Below are 24,387 nucleotides of genomic sequence, written 5' to 3' on the forward strand. Positions count from 1 at the left end.
TAATGTGTTTCTGTAAATGGCCACCACTTGAGTTTTGTTCATTCGTTTCATTTTCCACATTTACTCTCCTCAGCCAGTATTGATGTACAGTTTCAATATTTATTACTTGCCTCTAGCATTACGTTTTTTTTTATTTTAGTTCTCTGATCAAGTTCAATTGGTTTTTGGTGGAATCGTCAACACTTTTGATGGAACCTTCCTGTCTGTATCGAATGCGATTAGAAATCTTTTGTTTTATCTGCGGTCTAAATTATATTTCTGTTTGTTTCATTTTGCACTGTCATTGATTTAAGCCTTGTTTTGCACCTCATGTGAAGGAATAGAGTAACGCCTGATTCACACTTAGTTGCGTGCCATTATCGTGCACGAAAGTTAGCCCGATGTACAAGCTTGCTAGCCTGGTATCCAGCCTGCTTCGCTACGTTCGGCGGACTTTTTTTTCTCTCTTCGCTTCTCAGTCTGGAAAGCCCCGCACCACAGACCAATCAGAAGCCCCAGGTTCGATTCGAAGCTTTTGGCATGTCCCGCCTCCCTTGGCGATAGGAGGCTTTCCAGACTGAGAAGCGAAGAGAGAAAATAAAGTCCGCCGAACGTAGCGAAGCAGGCTGGAACCCAGGCTACAAGCTTGCAGCGCACGGTGAGCTTGTAAATCTGCTATTTTCGGCGCGGGACGTCCGGGAGTGTAACTAAGTATAAATCAGGCTTCGGTGATGAGAAGGGGAAATGTGCCCTTGAAAGATATCTTATTGAAGAGGGTTTTTGTTTTGTCCAAAATAACATCCATAATTAGGGGAAACAAAATGTATAACTACAAAATTATGCCTGGGACAAAAAATACTTGAGAAATTGATTGGCTAACTAGCACTTTTGAGTGTTTACATGTCTTATTATGATCAATCAAATAAGACAAAATGAAAGTTTTACACTGCCCTCTTGTTTTAAAGTCATATTTAATGAAGGACTTTTAGGCTTTTTGTTGTTTTCTTTCAAAATGGATATAGCTGTGATATTGAATTACAACTCTTGAATGGATGAATGCACTGCCGATGAATGTCATGTTCATGTTTCTTGTCTTTTTATTAATATTTTCGTTCTTGCCACAGCCTTGCATTGAAAACCTTATGATTGCTGGCCTTGCTGTCATTACCTAACAAACAGCTGGGTTTCAATACAGGACCAAGTTCAATCTGCTAGCTTCATTTTACCACCATACTTGTCACAAAAGTACCCCCTCTCCCCCCCCCGCCCCCCATAACATTTTGTACAATGTATGTCTTTTTTTTGCCAATTGAGACAATTTTGTCAGACTAGTTTTGTTTTTAATGGTATAATAACGGAGGCCTTGCACGGAATGTTGGTTTAGTTCTCTTCTCTTCCAGCATGGCTGCCTGTAACCGTTGGTAACCACTTTCAAAAGAAAAAATGCCTCATTTCCGCGTAGTGGGAGAGTACAGTAGGTACAGTACAAGGGGCTGGGCGATACGACCTCAAATCAATATCACCATTATTTCAAACTTTGCAGATGATTACATATGAACTACAGACTAAATTGATTTAGTTGATTATAATAATATTATATATTAAAGAAAAGATTTTAAACTGCTTCTCGATTATTCAAATAACCTACATGAAAAGATAATGCCGGTTATTGGTTCTAAAGAAATATCGGTTTCAATGTGTTTTCGGTTGATTGCCCAGCCCTAGCAGGTACAGTAAAACGTTAGGAAAAGGCATGAAATTACTGTTTCCACTGTGACTTTGTTTACAACATCCAGTAATCGGACTGGAAGCAGTCGTAGCGTCTGGCATAATCACTGGTTCGCCTCCACGGCCCCGCACAGTATAATAGGAACTTAACTCTTTAAGACCTGAGAACGCATCTGTGTGTCATTTTTAGATTTCGTTGGGCTATTCAAAAATAGCAGATATACATGCTCATAGCGCGGCACCGAGTGCCGCGCTATGAGCTTGTAGATCTGCTATTTTTGAAAAATCGTGAAAAATGTTGTGCAAATCTTTGAATATATATATATTTAAAGCGAGCATTTCTAGCTAAAATGTTATTGCTTCTGGGGATTCTACAAATGTCTTCTAAATCAGTTTAAAACAGTTTTCTGAAACACTTATGTTGCTATAATATTAATGTCAGTGTCAAGGAGCCCCACAACGATATGTATTTGGCTGCGGACCCCCATCTAAAAAAAAAAAATCCAGGGACCCCCAGAAGCAAAGATTTGAGTAAAAAACAATTGCTTTATAGATATATATTCAAAGATTTGCACAAAAAAAAAACAGGATTTTTAAAAAAAATAGCAGATCTACAAGCTCATAGCACGGCACTCGGTGCCGCGCTATGAGCTTGTAGATCTGCTATTTTTGAATAGCCAAAAGTATAAAATATGGATAAAGTGGTTACACAGATGCGTCCCCCGGTCTTAAAGGGTTAAGTGTCCCTGAGCAAGACACCTATCTATCCCCCTAAATTGCTTTCCCACTGAACGCTCATCATGACTGGTCATCATGTCATCTGAGCAGCCAGCCACCAGCTTAGGTGAATCTGAAACAGAATTTCCTCCGTCCGCAGGATTAACTAAGATCTCCCACCTTTCCCCTCAGACACCAAGACATATTTGATATATATATATATACTGTATATATCATATATCAGCACTAGGCTCTATGCACAGCAACCATATTAGAAAGAAATTGGGCCTCTTCCTTACTTCCCTCACATGTGTTACCAATGGTACAAATGAAGGCTCTGTTCCATTCTGGTCAAGTCAGGGAGCTGATATTGTGCAAATGGTGTACAAATGGAACAAAATGGAACAAATGGACAAATGGAACCAAATAGACCCGTAAGGGTCCATTTGGTTCCATTTGTACACTCTCATTATGGGGGTCCTTGAAATTTAAAAGCCTTGAGAACCACTGTGCTACACTAAATGGAACAGAGTCTTCATTAGAATCATTGGTAATACCTGTTAAGGAAGTAAGGAAGAGGCCCAATTCCGATATGGCTGCTGTGCAAAACCGTTGTTTATTCCAAAATCAAGGGTAAATGTACATTCTAAGCATTAAGTGAAAGGCCCCCTTTTTGGGACCCAGAAAAAAACCTTACTTGGTCCTGCTATTTGAATGGGGCTAATGATCTGATGCCATACCAGCCACAATCATCTGTGCTATAGTGGTTCTCTCAAACGTTTTAATTTCCACGGACCCCCATAACTCTGAGAGTTATACAGACCTATAAGGGTCCATTTGAACCCGAGGGTCCTCCCTGGGGCCCGAGAACCACTGATCTGTGCTATAATTGCTGCCCTTGCAGACCTCAAGTCCCCCTTAGGAACTAGCTAGTCTGCAAGCTCCAAAATCGCCCGTCTACGAGCTTGTAGGTTGGCTATAAATGGCGCATGGCGTTGTCTGACGATGAAGCATGAATCAGGCAGAAGTCGTTGCCTCTACCTCTCAACCCTTTTTGGGGGTTTTCCATGGACTCTTGTCTCGTCATCGTTGCAGTGGATAAAAAGAGGCAGACCTAATGTTCTACTCCGTCACACGTACAATGTCTCTTTCTGACAAGAACTGATCTTTGACTGATGGATTGATTGAATACTTTATTAGCAGTTTGCAACACCAAAAAAGCACAGGAAAGTACAGTTCAATGCAAGGTCTGCTAAGAGGAACACAAGAAAGCCTATATGGCTTGTTTCCATTGGGGTCCTTTGTACTCAATTCATAGAAATTGAGTAAGAATTGAACATTGAACATCAGTTATTTTCAGCAAACAACACTGTCATGTGATGGGTTATGAATTGATCTTAACCATTTAAACCCTATGTATTTATTTATTTGTCCAGGAGTCTATACTCTGTCCCCTCCCTTTTGTCCCCCTCTTTGCTGAAAATAGCCGATCTACAAGCTCTCAACGTGCTGTGAGCTTGCAGATCTGCTATTTTCAATAGTTTGGATCCCGGGGGGGAGACAACAAATTTCTCTTTTGGGCAAAAAAAAAGTTCAGGAACCGCTGGAGGGTTTAAATGGTTAATTTTCCAGTGATCACATGCTTCTGAATCATAGGGGGGGGGGGGGACTCAGACGGACCACCCTGTGTCTCTGCCTCGGGCTGCACTATTTTCCTGTCTGTTCCTGTTGAGAAGTAAAAATGTCATGTCATACTGTAGTGACTATAATGGTAGAAAGGTCCATCTTGTACTCCTCTTTTACTTGTATGTAAATCTGCATCACAACAGATGTGCTTACTGTAAAAAAAAAATGAAAAAAGAAGAAAAAAAGAGAAGAAAAACAATGTTAGCCTACTTGTCAATGATTTGGGCAACAAAAGAAGAAAAAAATGATGTCACACTTGTACAAAGTAAAGCTCAATAAATAGACTTGAATATGTGTGAAGCTCAGAATGTGTGACTTTCATGAACGGTATGTGTGACCACTTTGACACATTGTGATTGTATAAGAGCCATTATGTGACTTAGGCCAAGTCTCGTGTTTTTTATTATTATTGACGTAAGGTGTTGCCAGTCGTGGAAAAAGTACTCAAATGTTTTACTTAAGTATCAATACTGCAATGTAGAAGTAGTCTGTTACAAAGTGAAAGTCCAGAATTAAAAATTTACTTGTAAAGTAAAAGTTAAAGTAAAGTAAAAGTTCAAAAGTATTGGTATCAAAATGTACTTAAAGTACCAAAAGTAAAAGTACTATAATGTTTGAAAATAGCAGATCTACAAGCTCACAATCGCGATGCGTTGTGAGCTTGTAGATCGGCTATTTTCATAGCCTAGGTATAAAATAGGGCTAAAGTGGTTAATGTATGTTTTATAATGTAATAATTTGAATAATTATGCAAAGTAACTAGTAACTAAAGTTTTCAAATTATTATACTAGAGTAAAAGTACAATATTTGCCCCCTGAGATGTAGTGGAGTAGAAGTAAAAGTATTGACAATTGGAAATACTCCAGTAAAGTAAAAGTACGGCTTATCCTTATCCTTATCCTTACCTCAAAATTGTACTTAAGTACAGTACTTTAGTAAATGTTCTACTTAGTTACTTTACACCACTGCTCTTAACTCTCAATTACAGCCGCAATATTAGTCAACAGAAATTGCCTGCTCCCACGCTCACCCCCTCTCTTTCCACATTCCCACACTACAGTGCCAGGTGAACGCGCCATGACTAGTTATTAGCAGAGTAATTTAGAAAGAGAGTAATGACAGTAGCGTCGACTCCCATTGTAAGAATGGAATGCGGAAGTGCTCTGTCTGCGTCAATGAGATAGTTCCAATGTTTGGAACTATAGCCCATAGAGGCCCGCTTTGCGGCGAGATCAAAGCGTGACGTTACTCTCTCTTCTACACTCTGGTTATTAGCATTGCAGCGCCCCAGCACTGGTGGAGCTCCGGTGGTCACGCCCACCAGTGCAGTGGCCAATCTGTCAATCAAGTGTGCAATACCTCTTACGTCAATATAATAATAAAAAGGCGAGACTTGGCATAAGTCACATGAGGCTCCTACAGTGATCTACAGCGTTTCATATGAAAACTGGCAGAATAAACATGATTGAATACTTTATTAGCAGTTTTTTTAAAGCACAGGAAAGTACAGTTCAATACAAGGTCAGCTAAGAGGATTTTAAACCCAAGAAAGCCTATGGCTTGTTTCCACTGGCGTAAAATACATGAAGACTAGTGTCCCTATTCTGGGGCATAAGGTAACAGGATAGGTGGGCACTAGGGACGTCTGGGCACCTCGATGTAAACCTGGCTATTATGTCCAAAATGTTAAGAAATTAAATATTTGAAAAATGGTCTAAAGTAAAGTATACATGATTAGAACATGCTTAAACATTCGACAATTAAGGTCTAATATTTCTACAGTTGCTACAAATTGCTACAAATCTACATGCACATTTTAATTGATTTTATATTGAATCAATGTTATGGAATCAATATTGATTCAACCATCATGAATGGTAATCTATTTGTATATTTAGTTGATTTTAATGTCAACTAATAACAGATTAATTTTTTTTTAAATCACTTGACCGCAACAAATAGAGTAAGTAGAGATATGCTTATAGGCTCTGCTCTATGCTATGAGGGCTGCTGGGGACTGATGGGGAAACTGGACGACAGGGGCAATAGGCTCTATGCACATCAGCCATATTGGAAGGAAATTGGGCCTCTTCCTTACTTCCTTCACAGGTGTTACCAAATGATTATAATGAAGGCTCTGTTCCATTCTGGTCAAACAGAGTCAGGGTGCTGATATTGTGCATGTTGGCTCACTGGAAACACTCTGCTACACCTCATGGTTCCTTGAGGGGGTTATAAATGGCCCCTTACGGTTGTGTAACTCTGAGAGTGTGCAAATAAGGGTCCATTTGGTTCCATTTGTACACTCTCAGAGTTATGGGGTCCTTGAAATTAAAAGGTTTGAGAACCACTGTGCTACACTAAATGGAACAGAGCCTGCATTAGAATCATTGGTAACACCTGTGAAGGAAGTAAGGAAGAGGCCCAATTTCTGCCCAATATGGCTGCTGTGCATAGTGGCCAGTCATTTGGGATCAATATAAGTAGGGAAAAAACACCTATGTTATTTTAGTCCGGACTTGAATTACGTAATTCGTAATTCATAATGCATTGTTTTCCCCCTTCCTATAAATGTAGTGGAGTCAAAAGCACAATATTTCTCTTTGAAAGTAATGGAGTGAAAGTCATAAGTTAATAATAAATAAATAATACTCATAAGGCCCAATACAAAAAGATTTTTATTTAAAACTTTAAAAAATATTAAGAAATTGTCAAAGAAATTTCAAGATTCTTCAAAATGTAGATCAGCTGTTTGCAGGATTTTAACTTAGGTCCTTTGGATCATAGTGTCTATCAACCCTGGCAAACGTCCCAATTTTGGGCCGGGGCTACTGCTGAGGTGTGCCGCGCCGTTTGAAGAAGGTTTGAAAAAATATTTTAAAAATAAAATAAAATAAAAAAGGCATGCAAACAGCCCCGAGGTGAAAAGGGTGAAAACATGCTGTTTTTTTCCGGGTCAGGTGTCACACTATTGCCCTATTTGGTTTCAAAACGGCTAGTGGAAGCTGAAACGCTACAAGTTTGCATGTCTGAATAATGCAAAAACTGAAATATTTGTTTGCATTTGCTTTTTTTCTCCCTCATATATTTTCATAATAAAAAAATGCGTATCGTATCGTATCAAAATCGTATCGAAGTTGTGTGCCCAATATCGTATCGTATCGTGAAATTAGTGTATCGGCACACCCCTAGTGTGTGTGTATATATATATACCGTATATATATATATATATATGTATATAATTATATATATATATATACCGTATATCTAGGTGTGCCCTGGGATCTTTTGGCTATGCCAGGTGTGCCTTGGCACAAAAAAGGTTGATAAACACGATGTAGAGAGTGTCTTTACACAGTGAGCTATTAGACTTGTTAGATAATGCTAATCATTCAGAAGTTAAATTAATTCATCACAAAAAAAGCCAGAGGCTTGTTTCCATTGTGCTCTAAACTGCTCCATAAACAATCCAGACAAGCAACAGCACAACAAACAACGATATACAGTATATTAAAAACTTTAAATAAATTCAACTGCATATCTTGATATATTTTGTTTGTATGTTTTTTGTTGTTGTTAGTTAAAACAGATTCAGAAAAAACAGCTGCAAAGCAGGCAGCATGGTGGTAGGTCGCTGTGTTATAGCACAGTCTACTCTACTACATGATCCAAAGACCGTGGGTTCGAATCCTCTTGCTTCTTTACTGTGTGAAGCATGTTTTGAAGACTATAACGTGCAGAAGGAACGTATGTAATGTGTGGAGGTGCCGGTAGGGTAGCGGATAGTTGGTGGACAGACACCACTGTGTTCTTTGGCTGAAGAAAGCCACACGCGACCCGGCGGGCCACAGGTTCAATTCCCGTCTCGGCAAGCAAGGCGTGGTGAGCAGTGATTGATTAGGTATAAATAGAGCCCAGGTGTGAGACAGATTCTAGGTGTGGGTTTAATTCAGTTCAGATGAACTCCGGCTCTTCACACTTGCAAGCAGGTAATTAAACATTATTATTAACCACCAACATTTAACAGCTTTGTTTAAAATAATTCAGTTTGGCGAACCTGACTGTGAATTAACAATCTGGGAACCCATCGTCAAATAAAAAGGAAAAACAGCGCCCTCTGCTGTGAATTAATGACATTGAAATGGACAAAATTAGGCTTTATATTTGATGACAGAGTGAAGGAAACTCTTTAAATGTACACTGAACTTAACATTTCAACTCTGACCATACAACTGGAACCAAATGGACCTGTTAGGGTTTGGTCCATTTGGTTCCTTTTAGACCAGTGTACCAATGCAAGGGTCCATTTGGTTACCATATGTACACTCTCAGAGTTAGAGTAAGGGTCCATGGCTAAATTGGTTAATGTAACTAAAGTTTTCAAATAATTGTAGTGGAATAAAAGTACAATATTTGCCTCTGAGGTGTAGTGGAGTAAAAGAACTGAAAATTGGAAATACTCCATAAAGTAACAAAAATAATAATAATAATAATAATAAAGAATCAAACAAAACAAAAACACACAAAACACAGGCACAGGCATGGAGCTCCTGGTTTACCGGGCTTGGGGTTCGATTCCCTGCTGTGCCCAACTCACAGGCAAACATGTCCACAGTAAGATGAACATTTTAAAGTATGAATGGGGTTACTAGGTGTAAGTATGTAGTATAGTAGCCTGCCAAAGTTTGTACTTGTTTCCCTTTAAATGTCCATTGACAATGCATTGGGCGCTTAAAGTTAAATATAAAAAAAAACTAAAAATCATTTCAAAGTAAAACATCTCAAGGATGCATGTCCACAGTAAGGTGGAAGACCCCTAACCTAGTGTAAAAATATTTAAAATCTGAAATACATTTTACACCCATACCCTCAGACAGATGTAGTGTCTGCTGATGGACACTAGAAGGCGTCCAAACAACAGTTTATTGTTTTCAGCCAGCAGGTGTCGTAGCAACAATATGAGACCAAAAGGCATCTACTTTGTGGAAGTCGTTTGGCGTTAAATAGTTACATATAGTCTAGCGATTAGGACTCCTGGTTATCACCCAAGCGGCCGGGGTTCGACTCCCGGTATGGGAGCTCAATGTACCATCATGATTTGTGTGCGTGGGAATCTAATTTTAAACAAGCTTAGGGCTTTATGAGTCTTCCAGTTTAGTAGACCTTGTATTGTGAATTTGTACTTCCATGTACTGTTGTTCTCATGTCTTACTAAATAAAGTACATCAATCAATCAATCAAGATGAAACTATGGGACAAAGAAAATCTGTTAATCATGACATTCAGGGCTGGGCTGCGGTGTGGTGGTCGTCCAGGCACCCTAGGCTACAATGCCAGCGTGACAGCGTGTTCGAGTCCCGAATCCCGATGACATTTACTGCATGTCCATATATTATTATTATTATTATTATTATTATTATTACAAGGAGTGGAGCTGGAGCAGTCCAAATGTCCCATAGCCTGTATGTCCCAGCCACCACGCCCCCACCCACACCTGCCAACCTAAGTATAGAATAGCAGATCTACAAGCTCACAACACATTGCAATCCATTGTGAGTGATGGTGCAATGGTGTAATTGTCAGGCTTTCAGCTTGGAGATTCCATGTTCAAATCCCAGTCCTCCAACAGTTGATGGAGTGCTTTAAATTTTCGAAGGCTAAAATACAAAAGAACAACTCAAAAGCACTAGAAGTCAAATCTGGGGTTGAATAGGAAAGTTACAATATTATGCAGCTTTAAATGCTGAAGTATTTCAACTTTACTAACTGAAGGCTAACATACAACAGAATGTTTCAAGAATACTTGGAGACATCTGCTGTGAGTCACTGAGTGATGGTGTAATGGTCTAATACTCAGACTCTCAGCACAGAGATTCCATGTTCAAATCACAGTTATTTTACATAAAGAAATTCAAAATCTAATTCAATTATCTCTCCCTGCTGTAAAGTAGGCCACAGGGCTCTACTCTTGTACAAAAGCCAATGGATGGTTTCTTTTGATTTACCAACTATTGACTTGATTGTTTTGATTTTGTAAAATGTCAGGCATGGGGTTATCCCCCTCAAGGATCCCTGGGGTCCCCGGACCCCACTTTGAGAACCACTGGCCACCACAGAATACAATTTCTCACTAAATCTATTTACTAAACCAATAACCAGCATATATGTAGGGTGCTTGGGTTGCTCATTCGGCATTTGAATCACACTCTGTCAATACTGGGCTCACTAGCTCAGTCAGTGTATGATTACACAATGTCAAAAGATAATATAAATAATCAACTAAGTGTTCTTTATAATTTGCTGTATAACTGTTGCGTTGGCATTGATTATTATTTTTCAGGGCTGGATTTTGTCACCTCACTGTAATGACCTTTTTTTTGGCATCACAGATACAGAAGATAATAGACTTCATGAGTTACTTAGGCTACAGGTTGGGAAAAGCCATGTAAACACTTAAAAGTTACACTCAATACGAAACGCATAATTCAACGTTGCACAAATACGGCAATCTGGGAACCCATGTAAAAACAAAAGGGGAAACAGCGCCCCCGAACTGAAGAATGCAGTTCGCTGGGCTCATTCAAAACAGCCCTAAAAACTAATCTTTCTGGAGGCTGAAAGAGGAGCTAGTACCAGTTACCCTGTAGACAGACGACCCCCCCCCCCCTCCTCTTTTTTGTACATATTTTGTATTTCCTCATGCATTTTTTGTATATAATCGTTATTTTTCCATGCTTCACCCCCCCCCCCCCCTTTTTTTGTACTTTTTTTTCATTTTTTTTCATGCTTCTTTTTTTTGTACATAGTTGTATTTTTTCTGTATTATCTGTATTTTCATGTTGATTTTTGAACTGTTTGGTTGCTACTATATATGTCTATGAAATTAATTCAAGGACCCCAACGGAAACAAGTCCGCAAGGACTTTTTTGGCCGGACCTTTTAGACAAAGCATTATAAATGTAACTGTGTTGTTTTACATTCTTTTGCCTAATAAAAATTTCAATCAATCAATCAAACCCCTGCAAACGACGTCTGAGTCAGGACCTCAGTCAGTAAGTAGAAGAGTAACACAATGTAAACACTAGAAACGAGTCAAACAACCCAAAGACTACATTTCCCATGAACGCGGCTGCTGTGGGGACAGTGATTTCAGACCCGGAAGTAGTAGTTCTTAAGACTTTTAAGGCAGAATTCATTCCATTTTTGCCAGAAACAGGCTGTATCAAATATGAATGAATATCATAAACGATGCAGAGCCACCCCCCTGACAAAAACGCCAGGGTGGTGTGTTTATGTTTGGAACACAGTTCTTATATGATGTGATCTAACATTCCCAAATGGGGATTTCAACACAAAAAATAAAGCCACGAACCCTGGAACAGCACCCTCTACTGGCCCTCTACTGGCAGTGACGTCAGACTTCGGTGCTCTATATCCATTGCCATTGACAATGCATTGGGCGCTTAAAGTTAAATATCTCAAAAACGACAAAACATTTCAAAGTAAAAAGTTCAAGCATTTGTGTCCACAGTAAGATGAATTATAAAAAGTGTGAATGAAGTTTCTAGGTGAAAGCGTTGTTTGAGGTGCCAAAACTTTTAGAGGAGTACATTTCTAAACCTATGAAACATTTCAAAGATTTGTTTTCAGGCAAACATTGTTCACAGTAAGATGAACATTTTAAAGTTTGAATGGGGTTTCTAGGTGTAAGCATGTAGGACTAATAGCCTGCCAAAGTTTGTACTTTTCCCCCTAAAATCTATAAAAGCAGTGATTGTCAATGGCAAAATGGACCTCAAAAAAACACTTTCACCTAGAAACTCTTGTCCATTTTGCCAATGACCATCACTGCTTTTATAGATTTTAGGGGAAAAAGTACAAACTTTGGCAGGCTATTAGTCCTACATGCTTACACCTAGAAACCCCATTCAAACTTTAAAATGTTCATCTTACTGTGAACAATGTTTGCCTGAAAACAAATCTTTGAAATGTTTCATAGGTTTAGAAATGTACTCCTCTAAAAGTTTTGGCACCTCAAACAACGCTTTCACCTAGAACCTCCATTCACACTTTTTATAATTCATCTTACTGTGGACACAAATGCTTGAACTTTTTACTTTGAAATGTTTTGTAGTTTTTGAGATATTTAACTTTAAGCGCCCAATGCATTGTCAATGGCAATGGATATAGAGCACCGAAGTCTGACATCACTGCCAGTAGAGGGCCAGTAGAGGGCGCTGTTCCAGGATTACTGTGGACATGTATGCTTGAGATTGACACAGTGGTTCTTACTTATCATGTTCACTTGCGTGCTATTCATAGACTCCCAGTATGAGAACTCAATAAACCATCATGAATTGTGTGCGTGGGAATATAATTTAAAACAAGCTTAGTGCTTTATGAGCCTTCCAGTTTAGTAGACCTTGTATTGCGAATTTGTTCTTCCATGTACTGTTGTTCTCATGTCTTACTAAATAAAGTACATCAATCAATCAATCAATCAAGATGAAACTATGGGTCAAAGAAAAGAGATTCCATGTTCAAATCCCAGTCCTCCAACAGTTGATGGAGTGCTTTAAATTTTCAAAGGCTAAAATACAAAAGAACAACTCAAAAGCACTAGAAGTCAAATCTGGGGTTGAATAGGAAAGTTACAATACTATGCAGTTTTAAATGCTGAAGTATTTCAACTTTACTAACTGAAGGCTAACATAGGAACAGAATGTTTCAACAATACTTGGAGACAACTGCTGTGAGTCACTGAGTGATGGTGTAATGGTCTAATGCTCATACTCTCAGCACAGAGATTCCATGTTCAAATCACAGTTATTTTACATAAAGAAATTCAAAACCATCTAATTCAATTATCTCTCCCTGCTGTAAAGTAGGCCACAGGGCTCTACTCTTGTACAAAAGCCAATGGATGGTTTATTTTGATTGACCAACTATTGACTTGATTGTTTTGATTTTGTAAAATGTCAGGCATAGAGTTGTCCCCCTCAAGGATCCCTGGGGTCCCCGGACCCCACTTTGAGAACCACTGGCCACCACAGAATACAATTTCTCACTAAATCTATTTACTAAACCAATAACCAGCATATATGTAGTGTGCTTGCTTGGGTTGCTCATTTGGCATTTGAAACATACTCTGTTAATACTGGGCTCACTAGCTCAGTCAGTGTATGATTACACAATGTCAAAAGATAATATAAATAATCAACTAAGTGTTCTTTATAATTTGTTGTATAACTGTTGCATTGGCATTGATAAAAAAAATTCAGGGCTGGATTTTGTCACCTCACTGTAATGACCTTATTTTTGGCATCACAGATACAGAAGATAATAGTCTTCATGAGGTACTTAGGCTACAGGTTGGGAAAAGCCATGTAAACACTTAAAAGTTCAATACGAAACCCATAATTCAACGTTGCACAAATACGGCAATCTGGGAACCCATGTAAAAAAAAAAGGGGGAAACAGCGCCCCCTGTGAGGTCGTATGGACGTCCAAAACGGACGTCCAAACGACGTCTGAGTCAGGACCTCAGTCAGTAAGGAGAGAGACTGACTGAGGGCCGACTCGGACGTCGTATGGACGTCCGTTTTGGACGTCCATACGACGTCGCAGGGGGCGCTGTTTCCCCTTTTTTGATGTGTTTTTGCAACTAGTGAGGTCCGACTCGGACGGCGTATGGACGTAACGTTGTATGGACGTCATATGGTTGTGCGCACAGTGGGGGTAGTGCGTTGCAAAATGTATAAAGAAATAGTTGAATATATTCCTTCACTTCAATAAATCAAATATGATTGTTATTAACTAACTACCATAAAGAACATAATGTAAAGCAGGCTAAAATAATGATGTCAACAAGGCTCTGTTAATGTCAGATTACAGGATGTTAGATGGTATTATTATTACTATTATTATTATTATTATTATTATTATTATTATTATTATTATTATTATTATTATTACTACATCTATTATTATTATTATTATTATTATTATTATTATTATTACACTTATTATTATTATTATTATTATTATTATTATTATTATTATTATTATTATTATTATTATTATTATTATGATTATTCATGAGTCACATGACTATCAAGTATATTGGTCTCATGTTGACATTTGCTCAATTAGTGCATTTCCCCCCACTGATATAATAATAGTATTTTTTTTTTATATAGTGTAGTGTAGTACAGACAGTGGTTCTCAAACTTTTTTATTTTTTAATATATATTATCAAGGACCCCCGAATTAATGTAATTGGCCGTGGACCTCAATACAAGATTTGTGTTGACTAATTATGGGTCCTGATCCTACCCAAAAGTTATCATCTTGGCCTTGGGGTGCCTGTTGGCCTAGAGGTCCAGGTGCATATCACTATGCTGATGATCCAGCTTGACAGCTCGTCCCAAAAACACACTGCCCCATTTATTTCGCGGTCCGAGGCCACCGGTTTAAACCCGGGGCAGGGTGTTTTAGGACGACGGCTAGCGATTCAGGGGTGGAGCCAGGCTGACGCACCGGAACACACTCAAAAAACAGCAGATTCAGCAAAAAAACGAAAAAAACCAAGACTCTCCCCACCAAAATCGGCAAGACACACCACCTCTCGTTTACTTCCCGTATCTGCATAGTCTCGCGTAGCTTTCTGCGTGAAGTGGGCGGACGCCTTTTTAGGAGACCGGAAGCAGGTTGGGGTCCGCCCACTAAACGGGAGATAGTGTGTCTTGCCGATTTTGGTGGGGAGAGTCTTGTTTTTTTTCGTTATTTTGCTGAATCTGCTGTTTTTTGAGTGTGTTCCGGTGCGTCAGCCTGGCTCCACCCCTGAATCGCTAGCCGTCGTCCTAAAACACCCTGCCCCGGGTTTAAACCGTTGGCCTCGGACCGCGAAAAAAATGGGGCAGTGTATTTTTGGGACGAGCGTTCCGTTTACCACCCGGAATGGCTTATCAGCCGTTGTTGGGTTAAGGTTTTGGCCCGGTGTGTCTTGCCGATTTTGGTGGGGAGAGTCTTGTTTTTTTGCACTATTTCTGCTGAATCAGCTCTTTTTGATTAAAGTCAGCTGCGTTGCAAAAACACCATCAAAAAAGTCCGTATGACGTCCATACAACGTCCAAGAAGAGGTAGACCTCGTTGCTTTAGAATGTTTATGCTGAAAAGTAACAGTTTTGGCCATAATGAGGTTTCCGCCCGACAGACAATATATTTATATTGTACATGCAAAATTGCTGCTATACGAAAACTTATTGTTACTGCACTGTTTCTTATTTTTATTTTCATTTGTAATAAAATGTCACTGACATCACAAGGTATTCTTAATGTTACGTATGGTCCAGTAGTGTATAGGCCTATTATTAATTCATATCAGTCGCTGTATTCCAGTGGGGCAAGGCAGCCTACTGTAAGTCTTAAACAAAATATATCAAACACAACCCTAACCCTCAACAGTGGGATAAAATCAATAGAGTATGCACATATTCGTCACTTTTCCACCGGAACACGCCCTTTCATCTAAACCACTGGTTCTCAAAGTGGGGTCCGGGGACCCCCAGGGGTACTTGAGGGGGTTCCAGGGGGTCCCCAGCTAAATGATGGATAGTTAGGAACCAAATGGACCCTTATGGGTCTGTAACTCTGACTGAAAGTGTACAAATGGAACCAAAAATGGACCCTAACGGGTCCACTTGGTTCCATTTGTACACTCTCAGAAAACGAGCGCTTCCAATCTCTGACACTTAGAAAATAATCACCTGCACAGAATTTATTGACAGAAAGTAGCTCATAACATGTCTACTACAGTGGATTGTTATGAAACAAAAACTTTGCAGATAGAAAGAGGATAATTCAAGCTTTCTGTACAGCTGCCATGTTGGTGAGTTTAACGTTGTTTAATACAATCAGAAAGGACTTTTCTGTTTGGATGTATGGGCTGTCAAAGCAAGAAAGTCGTTTTTTGCCACTCAGTAGGCGTTCCCGCATAACTTCCGAGTACGATGATGTCACGTGCATAGCCTGGTAACGTCTTATGCAAATGAGCCATGTGGTCGAATGTAAACAAACCACTAGAGTCTGGATCTAGTCTGGATCTGTCATGACCGTCATGGATGAACTTCAACCTGGTGGTTTGCACTTTCTCCATTTTTGACCCGTTCATCTACATAAACGTTCGGATTTCAAAAATAAAGTTTTAGACCCTGGCGAGGGAGGGAGTTGAACCTGTGACCTTTTACTTGTCATGGGGCTGTTCTATCCATTGAGCTATGGCTGCCCCTTCAAACGATACAATGGTTCTCAAACATTTTCAAGTGAAGGACCCACAAAATCAACCAAAACTACAAGGTTTTGTTTAATCAATTGTCACTTTGGATTGGATAAAATAATTGGTAGCTATAAGATTTTCAGCTACTTTCTGTATCAGTGTGGTATTATGTCCCAGCTTCTCTTTGATTAGTTTCTAAAATGGGGGTATGTCTACCCCTAGTGGTACATGGAGGCATGTGAGAGAAAGTGGAAAATGTATTTTACCAAACCTTTTCATGTCAAGGACCCCCAAAGTCCTAATTCAGGTGCCCACTCGTCCAGATGCCCACATGTCCCTAGTAGTGCCCAGTTATTCCGGTGCCCACTCGTTGGGACTGAACCCGGGCCGGCTGCAGATTATTATTATTTTTCCTTGGTATGGCACAATTTTATCATCAGGCAGGTCTATAATAATAATAATAATACATTATTTATATAGCGCTTTTCTAGGTACTCAAAGTCGCTTTACAGAAACAACTTTCCGGGGTAGTAGGTCATTTGCCATTAATACAATTGTTCGGGAGCTTAAACCCTGTGTGCGGATGTTTTAACTTATTGCTTGATTCCTGCCTTGATATCCAGCATCTGGCCTAAATACAGGCACTAGATGTGCACACAATATCCTAAATAAAAGTTGTAATACAGCAATGCATTGATAACAAAAAGAAAATGTGCGAATACTCAAGTATTTTTAAAAGCAAGTACTCCAGTTCTTCAACTCAAGTACAAATTTGGTAGAGCAACATTCACTAGTTGAGTAATATTTGACCTGGAGTAGACCAGATCTATACTATAACTAAACCATATGGACACAACAAAAAAATATGTAATTTAAATTGTAACAGTGGCCTTTATTTAATCAAGAGGACGTATTACAAATCATTTTGCAAAATACAACTTTGCATCAATGTCAAATTTGAAGTACATCTTTTATCGAACATTTATCATCATCTCTGGTTTCGTTTATAAAACATCACTTTTAGACATCATATAACCTACTACACTTTTCGCACAGTACATGAGATGTCATTGAGAACATGAAGAAACATTTCTTCCCATTTCTTCCTCCGACATGCACACACCTCCACTTGGAGAATACTTTTACAGGAAATCTTCAAAAGACATCGTTTTGTCTTAGGAAAAAATACACTGGCACTAATGTAAACTGCGTCATACAGTATGTAACATTTAGACATCTTTTGACCAGGACCGCAAAATATAATACTTGATAACTTGCAGATCGGTAACCATGTTATAATTTAGCACGCTCGGTTTCTTTCTGTTAATTTCCAGAGGAACTCTTAATTAAATAATGAGGGACATTGTTGTGTGTTTGATAAAATAAAAAATAAAACTGATTGTGAAATCTGGTCCCACATCCCCTGTGTAATAACCTTTAACCCTGTAACCTTTTTGCCCAATTATGTCGAGAGTAAAGCGTGATACGGGTGAAAATTGCAGATCTACAAGTTGAGCATGTAGATCTGCTCTTTTCGGTGCATATGACTGAGCATAAGTTATGCATAAGGGGTGTAAGCAAGCGACGTTATAAGAAGACATTTTGGGAATGCCATTATCCTCTAGCAGACACAGTGATAAGACTCGGTGAAACGTTGTTCAATAACAAACCGGCTTCAATCAAGAAGATAAATGTTAAAAATCTAAATCAATTAATACTGAAACTTTTAATAACAAACAATCTATAAAAGTTGGGGGAAAAAAATCTTTGTACAAACAATAATACAGACAACGCAATCCCAATTTAGAACTCGTGATGTTTGGCGCATCCCAAAACATCCAGTCAATATTAGAAACACAAGACAACAATAAATAGCCAGTGTTTACACATCTTGGAGACTCTTTTGTGATATACACTCCTGTACTAATTTCCCCATACACGACCAAAAATAAAAAAATAACATAAATATAAAAGCATCTTTCTTAAAATTCCATGTCAAAAAAACGGTACATAAATAAATACAAAATTACTAAAACATTTTCTTTTCGTTAGTAAAAAAAAACAACAACAACATTGATGATAAACTGGAAAATCTTCAGTCAGGTTTGCCGCTCTTGTCCTTTTTTTTTTCATAAAGTCAGTTTTTCATATATTCCTTTTCATTGAATTATAGTTCTTCCATTTCCCTCCGTTATGTCTTTTACTTAAACTGCTCCGGGATGAGATTCATCTGAGAATGGATGCTAGTGGGAGGACTGGAGATCCCTTCTGACCAATCGGACATGTTGGAATGTGGGGACGAGCTGGACCATTGGTCGGGTGAGCCGGGGGAGGGGGTTAGAAACGGGTGGTCGGGGATCTGTAGCTGGTGATTGGGCGTGTTGTCCATGGGTCCCGAGTAGCTGTGTTGGGAGGGCGGGGTGAGGAACTGGGCGCCGAGGATCTGCGTCTCCTGGGGCATGACGGTGTGAATGGACATGGGGTGGTGGGTCTGCTGCATGTCGGAGCCGCTCAGCTCCATGCTGAGGTAGCTCTGGTTCAGGGTCTGCTGTCCGGCGGTGGTGGAGTTGGAGCTCTGGTGCTGGAGCTGCTGCCTGCCGTGCGCCTGTTGTTGCTGCTGCTGCTGCTGCTGCTGCTGCTGCTGCTGCTGGATCAGGTGCGGAGACGTACCCTGCAGGTGGCTGGTCTGCAGGCCCTGGTAGCCCATGATCTGGGACAGCGTGGCGCTGGGGACCCCGTGGAGAGGGCCGCCCATCATGGCGTGGCCCATGGGCGGGCCCTGGCTGTTGAAGGCTCCGTGCTGCTGCTGCTGCTGCTGCTGTCCGAGCCCCGCGTGCTGCTGCAGCCTGGATATCCAGTCGCACTGGCCCCCCACGCCGCCCTGCGGGCTGGACACCGACAGGTGGGAGAGGCGGGGCGGGTTGGGATCGAAAGACATGCCTTTGCCCATGCCGAGCTGGCCCATGTGCGAGTCTCCGTTGCCCTGCAGGTGATTGAGAGACATGGGAGGAGACTGCTGGAAGGGCGACGTCGTGGGAGGGGAGGCCACGTCCGACATGTACCCGTGGGGAGACTCCAGGGAGTCGACGGGAGACAGGACGCCCGAGGTGTCCAGCAGGTTCCCCTTCCCCCCCCCGTCCAGAGACTTCTTCTTCTTCACCCTGATCTCCTTGCCTCCGTCCTTGCCTCCCTTCCCGCGGACCTTCTTGACGGAGAGGGTGGGCTTGAGGTTGCCGAGGTAGCCGTTGTTGGGGGAGCACAGCGGAGGGGACAGGCTGAGGGCGCCGTGGAGCCCCCCGGGGCTCCTCACCAGGTTGTATTCGTCCAGCAGGCGGACGATGTCGTGGTGCATGCGCTCCTGGGCGGTGTCTCTGGGCAGGCGGTCCAGGTGGTCCGTGATCTCGCGGTTGGCGAAGTGCTCGAGCAGGACCTTCGCCGTCTCGAAGCTGCCTTCCCGGGCGGCCAGGAACAGCGGCGTCTCCTCCTAAAAAAACGACAGACAAACAACGTGATGAATACACCAGAAACACTGCGAAAGCGGGTCGTAGGGCTGTCACGATTACAAATTTAAGTTGACGATTCATTGTCACTCAAATAATTGCGATTAACCATTTGATTGTGTGTTTGGCCATTGAACATTGGAACAAATGAATAAAAAGAAATCTGTTTGCCCTTTAGGCTTCGTAATCAAAAATTGCACAGGGCAGATATGACAAATAAGGTAACCATACAAAGACATATTCAATAATTTTATACATGTAAAAATAGCAGAAATAGCTGATCTACAAGCTTGTAGATCAGCTATTTCTGCTATTTTCATATTTGAAAATGTGTGAATTTTTTTCAACATGGAAGCGATTATGACGATTATGCAAAAAAATATTGTGATTAACTCAAATAATTGCGATTGGACGATTATATAATAATTGTGACAGGCCTAAGCGGGTGCTTGTGGTATGACGTTAGTAATAATAATAGCACCTTTCATGACATGAATGCAGCTCAAAGTGCTTTACAGAGCAAAAAGCAGAAGTGCTTTTAAAGCAATAATAATTTAACAACAAAGCAAAAATGTGACAGCTGTGACGGCGATCCTCACCTTGTTGTTTTGCATGTCTTTGTTGGCGCCGTTCTTCAATAACACCACGGCAGCCTCCACGTTGTTTACAGCTGCTGCCCAGTGAAGTGCAGATTTACCTGAGGAAGAGAAACGTACAATAATACGGGTTAATATTAAACAAAACACGGCAGCACATTCCTGTGTTTTTTGAGGCATTTTCCATGGATTGATGGTAGATAAAGACGAGTGGAAGTGAGCCAGAACTCCTCAGCCTTACCGGAGTCGTCGACGGCATTGGCGTCGGCGTGACAGTTGAGCAGCTCCTCCTCCATGCCTTCGACAGCCAATCGGGCGGCTAGAATCAGCGGCGTCGTCCCGTCGTGCATGCGGGCGTCGAGGTCGGTGGCGCGGTTCCGGATCAAAATCTGTCGAAATCACAATGGTTGGTTTAAACAGGACTCAAAAATGTATGCATGCACATGTAGCAGTAACAGTAATATCCCAAAAGGAGTCTAATTTAGTAGGTTTTTCAGTTATTGTAGTTCTTTTGAGTTTTTTCAGGATGGGATACCAATTTTATCCAATCAGGAGAGAGAACCCTGCCCATATCAGTTATCTGCTTCCAATTTTATACTGTCCCAGTTCCAATTTTTTATTTTTTTATTTTGTTTTGTTTCATAACTGACAGTCTCACTTGTTATCCTTTATGAATTCTCTCTCTCTCTCTCTCTCTCTCTCTCTCTCTCTCTCTCTCTCGAGATTGGATAAAAATTATCCCGGATATGCCGAACTGAAAACGTACTTTCTGTTTACTCAAGAGCTGGAGAGATGGGGTGACACCTGTTACTGAACAAACACTATGGATATGGTTGCTATCAGAATATAGACCTATTTTATCTACACACCTAGACACACCGCATCGGTGTCATTTTAGATTTGAGCTATAACCATTATTTTACACTTTGGCTATTCAAAAATAGCAGATCTACAAGCTCATGAGCTATGAGCTTGTAGATCTATGAGCTTGTAGACCTTGCTTGCTTGCAAATCTTTTAATATATTTTTAAAGTGAACATTTGTACAGTAACTCAAATCTTCGCTTCTGGGGGTCCCTGGAACAACATATTTTGAGATGGGGGTCCGCAGCCAAATATATATCATTTTGGGGGTCCTTGACATGAAAAAGTTTGAGAACCACTGGTATTATAGCAACATAAGACAACATAAAACTGTTAGGATCTACAAAGACATTTGTAGAATCCCCAGAAGCGAAGATTTGAGTTAAAACATTTTGTTTAAAAAATAAATATATATTTAAAGATTTGCACAAATTTCAAGATTTTTCTAAAATAGCAGATCTACAAGCTTATAGCGCGGCACTCGGTGCCACGCTATGAGCTTGTATATCTGCTATTTTTGAATAGCCAAAGAAATAAAAAAATGACACAGATTCCTTCCCGGTCTAAATGGGTTAACACAAGTATATCTTTCATTGGGCCCGGTAAATAAAAAGTGAATTTATACCTGGAACACTCCCTGAGCGTCCGCAGCCACGGCGGCGTGCAGAGGCGTGCGGCCCATGTTGTCCTGGACGTTGGCGTCGGCGCTGGACTCCAGCAGGCGCTTGGCGGCGTCGGAGCGGGCGTAGCGGGCGGCCAGGTGCAGCGCGGTCTCGCCCGTGCGGTCGGTCTGGTTGTGGAGGTTGGCTCCCTGGTAGATGAAGTCCGAGATGATCTCGGCCGAGGGGTCCTCCTCTTCCTCGCTGTTGCCCGTCTCCAGGCCTCCGCCGCTGCAGGAGGCGATCATCAGGGGAGTGAAACCGTCTAAAGAAAGGAAAGAAAGGACAGATCTATGTCAGGAACACTGTGGACGGTATCGGTTTGGAACACTGAGCCACCATTGTGGGAAAAAAAATATATATACATATCTATGCTAGCTGCATTCCATTACAGCAGTGTTGATTTTGACAGCAAATTCTTTTTTAGTTTTAGTCATAGTCTTTTGAATAAAATTCCATTTAGTTTTAGTCATATTTTAGTCATCTGAAATGTTTTACTGTTAGTCTAGTTTTAGTCGACTGAATATCATAAGATTATAGTCGACTAAATCTACAGTTGATTTAGTCGACTAAAATGTATTTTGGCTGTGCCTTGATGGCCTTGATTTTACACTTGGTTGCATGCTGAAAATAGCAGATCTACAAGCTCACAACGCGTCGCGTTGTGAGCCCGAGCGCAAACCGAGCGCAACCAAACATAAAATAACTTGTCATTTAGTTCTACTGGATCTCTTCTCCACTAGTTCCCTCACTAACATTTTAGTCTAGTTTTTATTTGTTGACGAAATTGTCGATACATTTAGTCTTAGTCATCATAGCTTAGTTTTTATTTAGTTTTCGTCAGTGAAAAAAAGTAGTCGACAAACATTTTTTTCGTCATAGTTTTAGTCGACGAAATCAACACTGCTACGGTGGCAGTGACTGCACGATAGTAAGGAATATTGTTACAGTATTTGGTTTGGTTGATACAGCCCATGAAAGCACCACATTAACCACTTTGACTCTGGCGTACCTATTTTGGGCATGTCATTATAGGCAGAAAAAAAAACAATCACAAATCACAAAAACCTATTTTGGAAATATGGAGGAGGAGGAGGAGCAGGAGGAGGAGGAGGCGGAGTACTCACCAGGTCCTCTGACGTTCACGTCCATGCAGTCGTTTTCGATCTCTCCCTGAGGCGGGGTGGGCGCGATGGACGCCACGCGAAGATCCGCCGCGTCCAGATGCTGCTGAGTCCATTTCCTCTGGTCCTTGTGGTCCCTCAGGTTCAACATGGCCTGCTCCTCAAACTGAAACGGCAAAAAACAAATCTCGTGGTCAGTACAAGAAATGTGAGGATCAACGGCCTCCGGTAAATAACTGTATATTTAAGCCATTAAGGCCGGGGAAGGCATCTGTGTCATTTTAGATTTCTTTGGCCATTCAAAAATAGCAGATATACAAGCTCGTACCGCGGCACTCGGTGCCGCGGTACGAACTTGTAGATCTGCTATTTTTGAAAAATCTTGAAAATGTGTGCAAATCTTTGATATATTTTTTTAAGCGAACATTTGTATAATATTGTGTTCCAGGGAACCCCAGAATCAAAGATTTGAGTTACAAATGCTCGCTTAAAATATATATATATATATTCAAAAATTTCAAAAATAGCAAATCTACAAGCTCATAGCACTCGGTGCCGCGCTATGAGCTTGTATATCTGCTATTTTTGAATAGCCAAAGAAATCTTAAATGACAGATGCGTTTAATGGTGTTAAGCATAAGGAATCTCATGTAAAATCTTACCCTGAAGCGTCTGGAATCTGGGTCTTCGTCGCCCCACTCGTTTTGATTGTCGTCCATCAGGTTAATGTCAGTTTTCATAGGCCTGATGACGAGAGGAGACGAAGGTTAGCTCAGCCACACGTGCAGATTAAGTCATACCACAACAACAACAATCATCTACGACGGTGGTCCTCACACATTCTGAGAACCACCAAACTGATATGTATTTGGTCGCAGCCCCCCATCTGAAAAGATTTGAATGCGTGTTTCAAAACACTAGTCAAACCAAAAGTATTTTGGTGCTTACTTCAGTCCGACGGAGTCCTCTCCCACGGGTTCTCTGCGTTTCTTCTTGCTGGGTTCGGACACTTTGAATCCCTCGGGGAACCAGAGCTGGCCGTGCTCCCGGCGCCGCTTGCGGGTCACGAGGACGCCGAGAACGAGGAACCCTAAGGCGGCCAGGCCGAGGAACACCACGTACATGGGATAGAGCTCATGAGTGGTCTTAGGAGGCCGTACACCTGGAGAAGAACACAGTCAGAATGTGTCAGAATGGGTTGCATTGAAGCACATTAGTTATCACAAAGTCAAATGTTTGAAGGGTAGGGCAACAGAC

The 24,387-nt window shown here is 40.8% G+C and overlaps 2 protein-coding genes across 2 annotated transcripts in view; both read right to left on the reverse strand.

The window, feature by feature from the left end:
* LOC308078724 (nucleoporin p54-like) overlaps positions 1 to 24,387 on the reverse strand; it is a gene marked incomplete at its 5' end in the record, with an annotated part of 280,426 nt that overhangs the window by 127,267 nt on the left and 128,772 nt on the right. The window lies entirely within an intron of this gene.
* LOC308078722 (neurogenic locus notch homolog protein 1-like) overlaps positions 17,274 to 24,387 on the reverse strand; it is a 53,212-nt gene continuing 46,098 nt past the window's right edge. The window contains exons 28-34 of the mRNA XM_080420027.1: positions 24,079 to 24,292; positions 23,793 to 23,874; positions 23,134 to 23,296; positions 21,973 to 22,271; positions 20,726 to 20,873; positions 20,488 to 20,585; positions 17,274 to 19,872 (exon numbers count right to left, since the gene is read on the reverse strand). Coding sequence (XP_080276153.1) covers positions 18,589 to 19,872; positions 20,488 to 20,585; positions 20,726 to 20,873; positions 21,973 to 22,271; positions 23,134 to 23,296; positions 23,793 to 23,874; positions 24,079 to 24,292 — 2,288 coding nt within the window. The 3' untranslated portion in view covers positions 17,274 to 18,588. The remainder of the gene's footprint in view (positions 19,873 to 20,487; positions 20,586 to 20,725; positions 20,874 to 21,972; positions 22,272 to 23,133; positions 23,297 to 23,792; positions 23,875 to 24,078; positions 24,293 to 24,387) is intronic.

Source organism: Gymnoscopelus braueri (assembly GCF_963280865.1).
Source record: "Gymnoscopelus braueri genome assembly, chromosome: 22".
NCBI classification, from domain to species: domain Eukaryota; kingdom Metazoa; phylum Chordata; class Actinopteri; order Myctophiformes; family Myctophidae; genus Gymnoscopelus; species Gymnoscopelus braueri.